Source organism: Lates calcarifer, linkage group LG17 (assembly GCF_001640805.2).
Source record: "Lates calcarifer isolate ASB-BC8 linkage group LG17, TLL_Latcal_v3, whole genome shotgun sequence".
NCBI lineage: Eukaryota > Metazoa > Chordata > Actinopteri > Centropomidae > Lates > Lates calcarifer.
Genome location: NC_066849.1, coordinates 20,698,053 through 20,713,657, shown reverse-complemented (window position 1 = coordinate 20,713,657; position 15,605 = coordinate 20,698,053). Strand labels below are relative to the sequence as shown.

Sequence of the window (15,605 nt, the reverse complement as noted above, 5' to 3'; positions counted from 1 at the left end):
TGTCCATGGAGGAATTGATATCTCAGAGAAAATAATAAATAGTAGGTGTACTGACATAAAGTTTCTTCCTGGCATTAAACTTAACTGAAAATATGTTGTCATGACACTGTAGCATTTTGTTTTGGCTGGTTGCCTTTAGGAAAAGAATAAACCTGTTCAACAGCTACAGCATTCAACAGCAGTCAATGAGTGATCATGATTGTGCCATCTGTAAACATCGATATGTCTAACAGTGACCACTAGGGGGCAGAGAGGTTAACATGAATGAGTACTTTGTTAAATCCTGACCTGCTTTCAACCCTTAAACAAAAATACACCACATAATAACAAACATTAAGAGGCTTTGAGACATTTCTCTTATTGTGTGTTCCTGTTATGCAGTTTAAAGACACATTCCGTGTGTGTGTGTGTGTCTTGCAGGAGGTAGACGTGTGTAAGCCTCTAGGAGTCTCTCTGCATGCTGTCAGTAACGGTGCGGCTCCTCCGCCGGCCGTCCTACCAGCCGCTGCCGTGCTCCCAGCCTACAGCACCCTACCATTAATGCCTGGCTTCCTCGGGGCGCCACACCCAGCGGCAGCCACTCCAAGCCCTGTCACGCACACACACACTGCCGCCACTGACTGGAACACCTACTACTATGTGAGTGAAGAAAATTCACACATTTAATACAGGATGTGACAGTTCATGTGTGACTTTTTTTTGGTTTGTGGAGGTAATTAACACACTTGAAGGGGCTAGCTTCCCTGCCATCAGCACCACAACCATTGTAAGACTGCGTGTGTTTAAAAATGAAAAACAATGTCTGTCCATGTATCATTTTACAGATATGTATAACACTTGTAGGAGCTTTTATTGCTCTTAACATAATGAGTTGTCAACCAGTCTCCCCTGCTGTGTGTGTGTGTGTGTGTGTGTGTGTGTGTGTGTGTGTGTGTGTGTGTGTGTGTGTGTGTGCGTGCGTGCGCATGTGTGTGTGTGTGCGTGCGTGCGTGCGTGCGCATGTGTGTGTAGGAGCTACACACGCACATGTGAAACATGAGAGAAACGTGACCGTAAATGACAACAAAATGCAATAGACTCTCAAACCGAGCTGAAAGTAAACAAGTATTTATTTATTTTCTTTTTTCTTTTGGGAGGGCAGGGGTTCATGTTATCGGGGTGGGAGGGGTTGGAGGCCCTGCCAAGATCATGGTAGGGGAAAATCTGAAGTGGGTTGTGAATGACAAGGATCTTCATATGAAGCAGCAACAGGAAGTTGCATTACTAGCAGCTGTAAATTATGAAAAAGTGGCAAATTTGCTGTTGCAAACTACACACTTCCTCTTTGTTTTCCTTTTTTCTCGATAAATTCAGCATAATATTTGAACAGAGTTACAGTTCTCATTTACAGACCTGTTTCATCGCTGCCAACAAGACTCAAACCTATCTGCACAGATGTTTCACATTAAAGTAATCCATCCTTTTCTTTTAGGATTTTAACATGAAACAGTAGCAGGAAATGTTCAGTTTCAATTAAATGAAATGAAACAAACAAAAGAACTGGAATCAGAAATAATTAGTGAATAAAAATGACAATATTTCTGTTGAAGAAGGAAGCTCAGAACACTTTGATGAGGACTGGTTAATAGATCTTCTATTGCATTCTTTGTGTGGTGGTTTCTTCTGAGATGTGACAGCAGAGCTACAGTACAGCTTTAAGATAGTCCTCACAGTTCAAGGCTGTAAAAACCATTGAGAGAAAAAGGAGGTGGAAGAGGTTCAGTCTGTGTGATGGCATAAGCAGATAGACAGGATCCAGACATGTGAGCTAAGCCTCATCTCCAGAAAGATTTATATTTGTTTGTACAGACACCTGCTGTGACACTGTCTTCCTGGAGCTAAGACCTCTAGACTGTTAGCCTAAAACACTCACACAGACAGGATGTTTGCAACAGTGTCAGATTCCACAGCTAGTTAGCGTTTTTCAGTCAGTCTATCCTCAGTTTTCCATCACTGTACTGATGAAAATATAGATGTTAATATTCTCAGTGTGTCTCCTGTGGCTCATTTAATACTTAGAGTGAGCATGTGTGTGAAATGTTTGATGACCAATTTTTTAATAAAATGTAACAAATGATGACAGTAGGAGGATGTACTGACCGCAGAAACTCAAGCCGACTCAAGATGCTAAAGAAACAAACAAAAAAAATCTCACTGGGGAAAAAAAACAAAACTGTTTTTATCACACTGAAGAATCTGGGTTTTTTATCTTCTCTTCATTGACACATCTTAAAATAAAAAACACAAAAATCATACAGAAGGTAAATGTGCAGGGATTATTCAAAATTACAATTTCATCAAGTCAATTAAAGTAATAATTTACTGCATTTTAGGGAAGTTTAAGACAAAAGCTGTACAAAAATTGAGTAGAGCATTTAATTTAATCCAAAATTAGTGATGTTTTCTAACCTGACATACATTCTTTAAAGTGGCTATCATCAATATTTAGTGTTCACTCATAGTGATGGCCCCACAGAAAATACAACTTCTTTATAACTTATAATTATACATATTCACTTTCTTGCCAAGGATTATATGAACACATTGATACTGCTCATGTCTGAAAGGTAAGTACGGGAAGCCATCTTCTCTAATTCTCTGTGAGAAAGCAAATAACCTTATAAGACTATGTCCCAAAATGTTAGACTTTTTCTTTTGAGTGCTATGCCTTATCCCTCCTTCACTTCTAACCCCAACCCTTCTCGTTTCTGCCTCTTCAGAACCAGACAAGGGGTCATAAGAGAGAGTATCCTCAGTTGGCGGTGCAGGAAGTGACGTCATCAGACGGTGCCTACATCGGGCAGCACTCCCAGGGCCTGGGGGGGCAGTACGCCGACTACTTTAAGAGGAAGAGGCTCTAATATGAACCAAACCACCTTAAAGCCTAAAGCTTATTGGGGGGGGCACAAACAGCATCGGCTGGATGTCACAGCTCCCTCTAGTGGCCTTTCTGTGGCTGCCATTTTGCATCCCTACAGTAGGTGTTGAGTTTAATAGAATTAGGGTTGCAAATGGCTCAAGTTAAAGCAAGCCATAGTTCTCTTTGATCCTGGCACTTATGTACACACACATACAAATACATACATATACACTCTCACACCTACACACACAACACACACAAACATGATGTTGCTTTTGTCCTGTTCAAGCCTTAACTCTTAAGCTATTGTTTCTCGATGTGTCAACTGTACTTAACCAATATTAACTTGTACATTTTTTCTAATATAATGTAAACTAAAGTATATTGTATCTGTACGTATAAGCTGCTTTTGTATTTCCAGCCAGGCGACCTGTCTGTCTGCTCAAACTGTCTTAGGACTGCTCTTACAGTCGAGTCTCTTCCTCTGTGTCTCCTTTTTCAACAGACAAAATGGTGTTGCACACTCACGCTTTGATTCGTTAGTCGAACTGACATCTGTTTGTTCCCGCTTCAGTGTCTTTTCTCTTTTCCTTTTATTGCCCAGGTTCCTCTTTTATATCTCCCTGTGGAGGATTTAGAGTGCGTGTGTATACCTGTGTGTGTGTGTGTGTGTGTGTGTGTGTGTTGATATGCTGTATCTGTAGGAAGTGTCAGCCATTTCAATCCCAAGGTTGGGAGCACATCAGGAAAAAAAAGGGCCTGAACAAATCAAAGCCCTTGATTGTGGTGACTTACAGAGGCTTCCCTCGATGAATGGACCTTTCTTATAAAGACTGGACAGAGAATAAAAGGCTTATGTATATACAGTGTGTAATACAGAATATATAAAGCCATGCGTAACAGACAATATCATATATATAATGGACATTTCCCAGCTCTTTTGTGAGCATATTATACTACATGAGTGAGAGGAAAACATTTACTACATGTCTGACTTTTTTTCAATCTATACTGTTATATATTTGTAATATAATATAATAATCCAAGACAATTCAAGTCATCAGCTGGTGTTGTAGTTATTTGGTTTGGTTTTTAATGTTTAAGCCAATATTAGGCACACTCTCCTCTCCTCTCCTCTCCTCCTCTCCTCCTCTCCTCCTCTCCTCTCCTTCTCTCCTTTCTTCTTTCTCGTCTCCTCCTCTCCTCTCCTCTCCTCTCCTCTTCTCTTCCGGTTATAATGCATTAGGCAGTTTTTTTTTTTTTTCAGAAAGAGCTTTTTGGTCTGTAACAGGAGCTTTTCTTCCATTTCCCGCAGCCATTAGAACATAAAGGTTTCTGACTGTGTCTATGTCCTAAGTCCATACTACATGCTAATTTCAAGCATGTTTAGTGTTTTCTCATACTACAAAGTGACAAAGCCAAGTATTGGCAAATAGGAAAAAAATGATTTTTTTAGAGTGTTGTTGATGCACATTGTTCTGTCAGAATGCAATGGAAAAAAAAACCCTAGAAAACAAAAAATATCCACAACATTTTTGTGAAAACATTCAAAATCACAGTTTTATGGCATCTCCACATGTACTGCATCTTTTTTTTGTTTGAATAAGATGCTAAAGTAGCTAATTTCTTGTAGACAAACAGCTAAAAACAGATCCCTGTGATGATTGTTGTAGTGTATACTGTATAAGATTAGTATGTAATGTGGTTTTGGGACACAGACTTTATCATTTGAGGGTTTTCAGACTCTGTGCGTGTGTTTTTCATTGGCACTGGTAGAATTTCTGCACGTTTTTAGCTTTTTAGGGCAAAAAGCAAAATGTTGGTGTTGGTTTTTGCAGAGCTGGTTTCTTTCCAGTGGCTTTTACAAACTTCGTAATATTATCATTTACAAGAAGCTTGTACTGCTTTTGTTTTTGAACTTTTTCGGCCATTATTAATGTTAGCGCACAGGGTGTGAACTGACATATCCTTCATGTCTAGAAGATTTGTTTGATGTTTACTGAGGAGAGGGCTTGGTATTTTAATATTACAGTTTGGACATTAGGTTTGTAATGTGCACATGCCTCTTGTCTAACAAACAGGCAATAACTAAGGCTCCTACTACTGTAGAAAGTTGAATGTAAAATGTTTATTTTGTAGTGTAGATGTTTCTTCCATTTGCACAGCATTATATATAATCCTCTGTAATGGTGATGGCTCATACCCATGATTGGCAAAAGCTTTTTTTTTTTGTATTCATAACTGATTATATATCATGGAGCAGAATATTACTTCCATCACCATGGCAACCATGCTCACACACTGTGAAAACCAATAGCAGATGAGATCAGATAAGGCGTACACATCACTGGGATAACGGCTCATTGTAAACGGAATGTACATGATGTTTACAGTGCAGACACAATAATGGAGGAGTTGAGTATCAGTGATGATACAGGAGTGGTGGTGGTGTATGGGTATGCTCATTAAATACTGATAAAATGGCTTAATCATAAACTAAAGGCAATACATATCCCTCTATACTGTGCACACACTCACCCCTAACTGTTTTCCATGACTCCCTTGTCTTGGCTTTCTTGTTGTTTGTCCTTCATCAGTTTATATGTTTTCTAAATCACTTTTACTATGATGTGTTTCATGGTGTCACACTGTAGAAATCCATATTTAACATGTAAGTGTAAAGTATTTTGAAGCATGGAAGCAATTTATTGAGGATTTAGACAATACAAAGGAAAACAGGTGGGGAGCCATTGAATCAGGACTGTCACTATCAGATTTTTACTACACGATTATCACGTAGAATACTGTGTATATAGTAATAACAATCTGTCAAATTCATCTAACTGTGTTTATTATGCGTTTTGTGTCCTTTTTGGCAAATAAATTATACTTAAATTACAAATGTAGAGATTTTGAGAAATATGTACAAAAGTGTAAAAAGAACAATTGCAGTATGTGTTAACATTATATCAGTATTTTGTTTTTGTTTTTTTAATTTTCATAGTTATCATTGTACATTGTAACGCCCCTAGACTGAGAATATTTAATTTGCTAAATATTTGCGCAGGTGCAGACAGGAAGCAGAACAACTAGGGAGGCTGCTGGTCAAAGCCTTTTCTCCTCAGTGTCTGTAAGTACAGATACTTTATTTAGCAAAATAAATGTTCTCATGTTTTTTTTGCATTCAATGGCTCCCCTCCTTTTTAGGGGTTTGATTCAGACAGGTGATCATGTCCAGCTTTCCCCACTGATCCTTAGACCAAAAACTTGAGTTTATGTGTATTGCACATTGGATTGATCCTATATGTAATGTAAACATTTTAAAAGTTAATCATGTTTTTGTTTTTCTGGCCTTATTTTTCTTCAGAATATCATATACTTTCTATTTAGCATGCATTTCTATTTTCAATTTCCATTTACTCTCATTACTCAGATTTTCCTAACTTGTCTTTGCATTGCTGTGGCTCAGGTCCTGTCTGACTTCTGTATGACTGCAATGTTTGGTGGCTGGTGATTTGGCGATTTAATTTTATTTTTTTCCACTTGAAGTGAAAACAAATTGATAGGAATTAGGTTTCTTGAAAGCAAGGAACTGCTTAAATAGAAATGGCATATGAGTTTCAATTTTTGCTTCATTTGACCAAAATTACCACAAAGTTAAGTCATATTTCTGTGTGCTACATTATAGAAAATGCATGAAACAAAAATGAGGTCATTTGAAATTAAATTCTGTTTTTCCATTTTAGTCTTGAGAATTCAGCATAGACTTGTAAATAACTTGCATAGTTTTTTTTCTGTTGTAATGAATTAATCACATAGACACTGCACACCTGGCAGTTTAAAGACACAATACCAGTACAAAGTCGCCCACTAGGTCTTTATGTTAAACATCTAAGACGCCCTTTCCTCTCCTCCTCTACTGTGCTGCTTCAACATCTGAACTGTCTGTTTGCTCAGTTTTTCCTGAAATAGCAGATCAAACTCATTTTAGTCAAAGGACAGATCCAATAAGTCAACCTGCTGACACTGAGTGCTCCACTGTTGAGGAATTGGGGAGAAACAGGCCCATTTGCGGTTGTTTGTCGAAGCCATTTAGCATTTTCCCTTCTCCAGCAGTTCTTTTTTTATCGATTTTTCCCTTCCCCCCTTACTAAGCTTTCATTGCCCTGATCTTACCTGAATCAACTATGACCACTCAGACACATTTTATGGCGATGTGCGGTTGTCCTGCCTGGTTCGGAGCCGCCGTTTGATTTGCTTCCTGGTGTGAGTGGATGAACTGTAGCCAGCTCTTACCTCCTCCTCTGTGAGACTGTCTGTGTTCAGGCCAGAGACAGAACCTCTGTGTTTGTTGACGTGAGCAGCTGAGGCAGCAGAGTTTAGAAAGCACTGTCTGTCTGTCTGTTTTCCAGTCTTATTAGCTGCCACAATAGATTCAGCTGCTAAAGTTGGTTATGCCTGAATTGTTATAGTTGTATTCAAACAGTTATGTCAGCTTTTTCTGTGCATTACATACAGTATATACTTTATACAGAGTACTACTGGTGTGTGTGTGTACGGATATCAAAACCAGATTCAAGGGCACGAAGAGACAGATTTATTCAGGTTTTTAGGGCGAGTAAGGACAGGATCACGAGTGTAACTGATACTTTGAGACCTCAGGACGAGTCATGTCGCTGAACCTGAACGAACAGCAGCCGCTTCCTTTGCTCACAATTTAAGGCTTTACGCTCTCGATTTTAGCCACTCGTGAATAAAATGGACTGAAAGCAGATCTAACTCTTGGACTTGACCGAGAAGTGTCAGTCTGTTAGACTGTTTTTTAAGTTTTAAGTCTACTTTTCAATATACTCTATCAGGGTTTTCTTTAATCTGAAATCACTTTAAAGGTACAGGAAACTATTGGAGAAAAAAAAGTGTGAATTTGTATTTAAATAGTTGTTAATGGTGTTGGTGGTGTTGGCAGCCACTAATTAACTGTTAATTGCCCTAAATATATAACACTACTCTTCCTGTGACCTTTTGATCCATGACTGACACATTATCAGCATAATTAGCTTGTTTAGAGCAGCAAGAGGATGAGTTTCTGTGTAGTTTTAATCACTGCAAGGACTTTAACATTAGAAATCTGTATGTTTGTCTACATATTTACCAGAAAAATCCCAGAAGAAGAAAGAAAAAAGTCATTCATATGTAGCTTGAACTGGATATATTGATGTGGTCTGTGTAGTGCATGAATTCATCTTTATGTTCCATCAGACAAACTTTCCATTGGTTTCTTGTAGAGCTGAAGAAAATTGTCCAAAAACCGCTTCCAGCTTCTCGAACATGAGGATTTTCTTTCTCAAATATGAGAGATAACTGTTAAATAACTGTGTGTGTGTTAAATATCTCATAATGAACATTTTTCACTGTTTTCTGACATTGTATAAACAAAACAAATAATCAGAAATAATCTAATCAATATTGACAGTAATTCCTGCTTCTGTGTTCTTGTTGGAGAAGTTTCTTTCTTGTGTTTTCAGCTCATTTCAATCAAACCAGCAGTTTAAACCATGTTTACGTGTTACCATAGCAACGAAAGGCTCGTGTTGTAGTTGCGTGGGGCCTTTTTTTTCTTTACATCATTTCGATTGTCTCCTGGACATTATTTACATCTATGGAAACACCTGTGCTGTCCTGCAGTCTGGATCTCTGTGAGGACAAATATACAGAACATTTGATGTTTTGTTTGACGTCCTGTACGTCTCATGTATACCTGCACAAGCTGATTTTATTACGATGCATTTCTAAATCAAGTTTCCTGTACTATACACTTTTAGAACAATATGACAGCCAGTTAGTGTGTGTGTGTGCGCTGCTGAAGCCAGAAACTGTTGGTAAGCACATTTTAACATTCTCTCTGAGAGATTTCAGACTCTGCCAAACAGCTGTAGATGTGAGTTTGCACAAAATAAGACATTTGTGCTCAAAACATGTCGTGCACTTTCAAATTGGCCCCCGTCTGCTCTCACATCTTGACCTACAGATCAATTAAAGCTTCTGTTTGTCACTCAGTAGTTTTATTGTTTCTGAACTTTCTTGTGTTACTGAAGTGCACATAATGAGAGTTGAACTGGTGTTTACTTCAGCTGGTGCTGTGCTGTGCTGTGCTGTGTGTGTGTGTGTGTGTGTGTGTGTGTGTGTGTGTGTGTGTGTGTGTGTGTGTGTGTGTGTGTGTGTGTGTGTGTGTGTGTTTCTGTGGGTGCAGCTCACTAAAAATGTGCTCCTGGCAGGTAATGGGGGTAAGGAGAGACAGGCTGAAAGAAAGAGAGGAGTGGAAAAACAACTCCAGCTGCCTTCAGCCACTCAGCCTGCAGGGATTATTATTTAGTTTTTTTTTTTTACTTTTCCTCTTTCTGCTTGCTCAGTGAAGAGTGTTGGTTTATGTCTGCCAGACTCCTGCACATTGCACGTACCTGTAGAACTGTCACACACACTCCCGCACGCAGGAAATGTCTCTCCCCTGCTCTGGTATTAGTATTCGATGGACTCTCACAGACCATTTCTCCCTCTCCGCTCTCGCACAGCTCTCCTAGTGTGATCCAAATCTATATGCATGCATTTTTAAGCTCATGTTTTTGTGCTTATTATCGTCTCCCCTGTGGAGTAAATCATCCCGTCTCTTCAATATCAACAGAGAAAACAATTAAAGTATGTATTTTTCCCACAGGCCAGCTGACAAACACCAGTCCTCCCCCCACCGACAGCAGGCTAATTGTAGACACTCCGATACAAATACATAAGGTCACAGCTGGCATCCAGCCTGCAAACCTGTCAGTCATGGCATGTGCAGATGTGGCTTTGTGCAGAATAATCCCACTAAAGCTGCATCAATCACATTTATAGGACAATGCTGATCATATTGTATGTTTTAGTAATTGTCAACAAATCCCATGAAAAGACAGAATCCAACACAGAGTTAGTCCGTCTCTTGACCCTTTTCTGACTTCCACAATCTTTTATCAGTCCCTACTGAAGACGCATTCTGCTAAAACCAGGTCAAGATTAAATCACTTCACTTGTACAAATGGTAATTGATCTCCTAAACAAAGCTGGTCACTGTAGTTCTTTAGCAAACGTCACTCAAACAGGAGGAAATAACCCTTTTCTAGGGACTGTTTTTAGCTGTGGACACTCTAAGTGTCCTTTGATTACATGAAAAGTACTTCATATTTAATGTAGTATTATTGTTGAGTCTATCCTCAAAATACAGTTTCTGTGTTTGAACATCTGCTGTGTCCTTGTTGAGTTTCTGCCTCCTGTGAAGTTTCTTGCGTACCCAAGGGCTCAGAAAAATATGGTGTTATTTTACTTCAATTTGTAGGAAACAACAGGTGCATCGTTTGCTCTGTGTCCTGACAACCACTGCACACTGAACTGTTAGTGGGGCTCTCGGGTGGTTCTTTCAGATAGGTTCTTTATTTAGGGAATAACAGATCAGTCGGAGTTACACAGACATAGTTGAGCTTGAATATTCAGCCACCACTTGTGGTCTTCATCACCTGATGGATTTAGAAGAGTTCGTGGAGATGGTTTAGTTAAAACACGATCTGACGATGGAGTTTTTGTCGCATGGTAGAAGGTGGTCGTTTACTTCTTCTTCTGCTGATGATGTGACTGGTTGTGCGGTCTGGTGTTTCAAAGCTGATTTAGAGTCTTGTATTGTTCATTCAGTCTTTCATCCTGGGTCCCTCACTGTTTCACCAGTTGATGCATGTGATGTCATACACCAGTGGAGTCTGTCTGTAGTTAGTAGTTAGGACCTATCCGTGATATTACTGGTTGTAAACTTTGATGTTTTCTACTTTAAATCTTAAAGCAACATTCTGCAACTGTCTTACCTTAAAAATTTCTTCTGCTTCAGAATCATTTTGATGTTACACTGACTTGTAATAGTCATTCCCACTCCATTCCCCAAACACCTGTTGTTGCATTATGTGACTTTGGTTAGTGGGTACAATCTCCCACTAACTGAGTGTTAGTCAGTGGTTTAAACTGCAGGAATCAGGCCCAAAAACTTCAAGAGTAATGTTGAACTGTAGATCAGTTTAAAAAAAAAAAAAGACTCCAGCGTTCATCTCTGATATCCAACAAGGAATTTTGAAAATAGCAAGAATTTAAATGGAGTTTGTCGTGTTTGTTACGGTGACAGCACTTCTGGATAAGGTCGTATGTGATGAAAGTTTTGACACGCTTGTCGTTTCATCACATCAGCTATAATTTTTTGCATGGACAACTTGTGCCATCCATTTTTTTTTCTTTTTAAAAAAAACACAAGCTAAGTTTGGTGATCCTGTGCCTGTAACTGTGTTACGAAGCCCAAATGATCAGCTTTTTTTTGATGCACCTTTGAATGTCCTAACCTCCTGTGCAGGGCAGTGTTTTTCTTTACGCATCTTTCTACGTCTGGTTCTTCTCCATTTTAACGAAGGACTACTTCAGTCACCCACCATCCAACGATGTGGATACTAAAAGCAACAATTTTGTACCTTTTAGTTATTTAACTTATTTTCCAAATGATTGATTTATCATCTTGGAGTTTAACCAATGTTGCAATATTATCTTTTAAACTGCCTCTCACAGTTTGAGTACACAGAAGCCCTGGAAGCCAAGTGAGAGTTTTTTCTTTCCAGGATAATTTTTCTAAGTTTTTCCTTTTTTTCAGATGTGGAAACAGGTTTAAAAAAAATTACAAGCTTCTTTTTCTGATTTCTAGTTTTTTCTTTTTTTGCCAAAAGTTTTTTCAGCTGCAAAAAGAAAAAAAAACCAAAAACTTTTTTTTACAGGCTCATTTTTCTTTCACCTGTTTTCTCAGATGAAAACAAACAACAACAAAAAAACAGATTAAAAAAAAGAGCAGTTGTTGATCCTGAAAAAGTTCTTGCTTGACTTTCAGAGCTTCCATTTAAGTATGATGCTGTAACATACAAATAATTCTACAACTGGGGTAAAGTCATTGTTTTTGTTTGTGGTTGGTTGAGCGTCAGGCCCTTTTGTTTTACTGAAGAAGGTGTTTACGAGTTGTTGGACTGATGGAGAAAGGGTTGTATCTCTATTAGTTTCTGTGCCTCTCTGTGCCACCAACAAGACGTGACGTCCTCATGATGATTGTAACACAAAAGGGGCCCAGTTCCCTGAAAATAACATAGCACAAGCAAAGCCTGCTTATACACACGAGCTGCAGGATGTTCTTGAATCTCGTCTAATGTCAGTGAGCCAGCTGTGGTCTGCACCTCAGAGAGTTCAGGATAAATCCTGTTGCTATGTAATTGCAGCTTATTTTTTTGGTCTGTAGTTGTTAGTAGAACTATGATATTGTTTTATTTTTAGAGTTGTTCATTTATATCAGAACAGAAGATCTTATTTGTAGTCTTGTGTGGTTTAGTTGTGATTTGTTTGTTTGTTTGTAGGATTAATACAAATGCGGCTCAATCACTTCAGGTTAAAATCCAGATTTTTCTGTTCTTGTGTAAACGGAGCCTCCTCTAAGCTTCAGTGTGCTGCCATTGGACCAGTATGAAAACTACTCATTATACATGGTCAGTGGTGAGGCTGGACTTTGCAATAGTGAATGACGAATCACACATGGTGTGCGTGTGTGTGTGCGTGTGTTGATCACAAAGCTTTGCAATACTTAAGTATATCTGATTTTCTCACACACTTCAATGGCTGTAGATAAATCTAGATTTGCTGTGCTTCTCGCTTTGTAAACAGTTTTTGCTTTTAAAGTATGTGGATTTTTTTCTGACCTGAAATATACTGTAGATTTTGCAAAATTTTATATCACACCGACATTGATATTGTTTTACTTTGAATAAGGTATTTCTAGAGCAATTTTAGCATGCCTACTTCTAACTGTAATATACAGAACAAATTGTTTTCAGTAGATTATAATGATTAATAAATAATAATAATGATTATTGATAAATAATAATGATATTGCATTTGGGCTGACAAACACACAAACATTGATTTTATTTATTTTTTCATTGTGTATTTATGGATATCTTTACCTTTCACAATTCATACTTTCATCTTATATTTTGAAAAAAATATATATTTCTTTTCTGTTATTTTGAGCAGAAGGAATTGTCTTTTACATTCCTAAATAAAATGTGGACTGAAGCGCAACTTTGTATCCTCGACAGTCTTTTTGTTTTTACGATATTCTGCCAACATTCACAGTAAAAGCCATAAAGTTGCATTAATCTGAACTGACCGTTTCTGAAGTCGCGATAATACACGACTGAGCGAGATTTCACAGCTACACGATGAATTTAAAACAGGAAAAACCCTCTGCTCAAACCATATCACATGTACATCAATAAAATACACGTCTATATTTTCTAGCATTATGTAGAATTAAAAAGAAAATTTTACAAATAAAATCCACAAACATAACTATGAATGTCAAAAAAAGACAATATATTTTTCTCTCAAACATAAATGCCATGTAAATAATCAGCATAATCACTGATTAATCTCTCTCATTTCAAACCCTGCGAACCATCTGAAGTTTTCCACATACAGTCCTACAGCTATGGCAACTGGCTCTGAATTTAGTAATATGTACATACACACACGTGTGTATATATGTGTATGTGCGTGTGTGTATATGTATATATACACAGAGACACATTCATATATATGTGTGTGTATATATATATATGTATGTGTATACATATATACATTTCAATGGGTATTTGTGTGTGTTACATATGTGAAGAGAAATATAATACTACAAAACAGTTGCAGGGAGGAAAAGTGAAGTCCTAGTGCCCCCAAGTGTCTCTCACAGGTACTTATCTTAATCTCTACTAAACTACACAAGTGCTGTATATCAGATGACCTAGGCATGAGTTGCATAAGGGTCTCTGACAAAGCAGTATGATTAAAAGAAAAACACAATGCTTTGTCAGAGACATTCAAAATAGAAACCAAATTCTTTGAAACATTTGAATATTAATTTGTGGAATTTTATCTCAATATTGTGTATCAAATGTTTGAAAATACTTTCAAATGTCCCTAAAACTCAAGATAATGTCTTCAGATTACTTATCAAACCAACAACCCAATGATACCGCATTACAAAGACAATAGACAAAAGAAAATCTGAAAATCCTCACGAAACCATTATCAAAATAGTTTCCAATTTAATTTGCAGTTGAGTGACTGTTTTAAGTGAAAGGGACACTGCTTACTGAATGTAATGCCAGTTCTCAGTGATTGCAGAAGATCTACACATTTATCACCCCGTGGCTCTGAAAACTACAATATAAATCAGGTGTTTTTTTCCCCTCCCAAATAGAACAGTCCATGAAAGAAACAATAGTGGCACAAGACTCTGAAAACCATATCTTCGGTATCCGTGTTAATGCCTGTGTCCCCGTCCACTTCACAACATGATTTATTTGCGATCCATTTGATGTCTGTTGTGAAGAAAACCGTTGCACTAGCGGTTAACTGTGTGATAGCGAGCGTTAAAACAGTTCTTTTATCTGCTCGGTTTTCGTCTTTCCAGTCTCCATCGGTGAGAGAGATATGAGCCTTGACTCACTTATAAGGCCTTTGGAGCATGTTACAATATGAGTGACAAGTCCATGTGAGTTTGACACTCAATGTATGCAGATAAATGGTACATTTGGAAGTCCTTGTTGGAAGATATAAGGTCACATTTAACATGGGCTAAGGCTACAAGGTTAAAATACTCATACAGTAACTTAAAAATATAAGGAAGTAAGTATAGTGAATCATATTAGACCATCAAATAAAAAATGTTAAAAAAATATGGCTGGCTAAAATGATTGATTAGGACTTTAAAGTCTTTATACCATGGGTTGTGTACGGGTTAAATGAAGGAGTGAGACTTTACGTGAAGCTGTAACCCTTCAGGACTGTCTCTCACAAGCAGATGCTGATCTTGGGCCCAGTTCAGTTTTGCCATTTGCATCTGCTGCCAAGGTCTGCATGCAAAGTCAACTTCACCCCCACAATCTCAAAAGTTGTTTTGTGGTTGGAGCTGTTGCTGCATGTTCAGCTCCTCAATCAGGCGCTTAAAGGTGATTCTCCTCTCGGGCAGCTGCTCCCAGCACCTGCGCATCAGCTCGTACACCTGTCGAACACAGACAGGTATTAGATTAATTACTAGTAAAACCTAACAAAGAAAAAAACTTCACACCACAGGGGTGTATCGCGGTTTTAGGCTCTGTTCCAGATGTTTTGCTGATATTTTTTCTGTTATTTTACTAATTTACTTTCGAATATTTTACTGATACTATTATGGTACTTTAGTGAAATACATAGTAATTTACTATTTTTTTCCAGTTATCTTTCTGATGTTTTTTCTAATATTTTACTTATTTCTTTCCAGATATTTTACTGATATTTTTATATTATTATTTTCACTGAAATATTTGAAGAAAATTTGTTTAAAAAAAAAAAAGTAAAACAACACCACCAACAAACAATAACAGAAAAATATCTTAGGGGTAGGTATTTAAAAAAAAAAAAAAAAGAAAATTCTTTCCAGATATATTTCTGATATGATACTAATTTCTTCAGACATTTTATTGAATTTTTTTTCTATCATTTCTCTTTTTTCCCCCAGATAATTTACTAATTTTGAATAAGATAACAGAAAAAAATATTAGTAAAACATGGTGTA

General features: G+C 37.6%; 2 protein-coding genes across 3 annotated transcripts in view; one reads left to right on the top strand and one right to left on the bottom strand.

Moving 5' to 3' along the window:
- The window catches only part of raver2 (ribonucleoprotein, PTB-binding 2), a 93,964-nt gene extending 80,892 nt beyond the window's left edge, over positions 1-13,072 (top strand). For both annotated transcript variants that reach the window (XM_018696477.2, XM_018696492.2), the window contains exons 16-17: positions 421-639; positions 2,760-13,072. In XM_018696477.2, the coding sequence (XP_018551993.1) occupies positions 421-639; positions 2,760-2,900 (360 nt within the window). In that variant the 3' untranslated portion in view covers positions 2,901-13,072. The remainder of the gene's footprint in view (positions 1-420; positions 640-2,759) is intronic.
- jak1 (Janus kinase 1) overlaps positions 12,886-15,605 on the bottom strand; it is a 33,137-nt gene continuing 30,417 nt past the window's right edge. Inside the window, exon 25 of the mRNA XM_018696440.2 lies at positions 12,886-15,053. Coding sequence (XP_018551956.1) covers positions 14,937-15,053 — 117 coding nt within the window. The 3' untranslated portion in view covers positions 12,886-14,936. The remainder of the gene's footprint in view (positions 15,054-15,605) is intronic.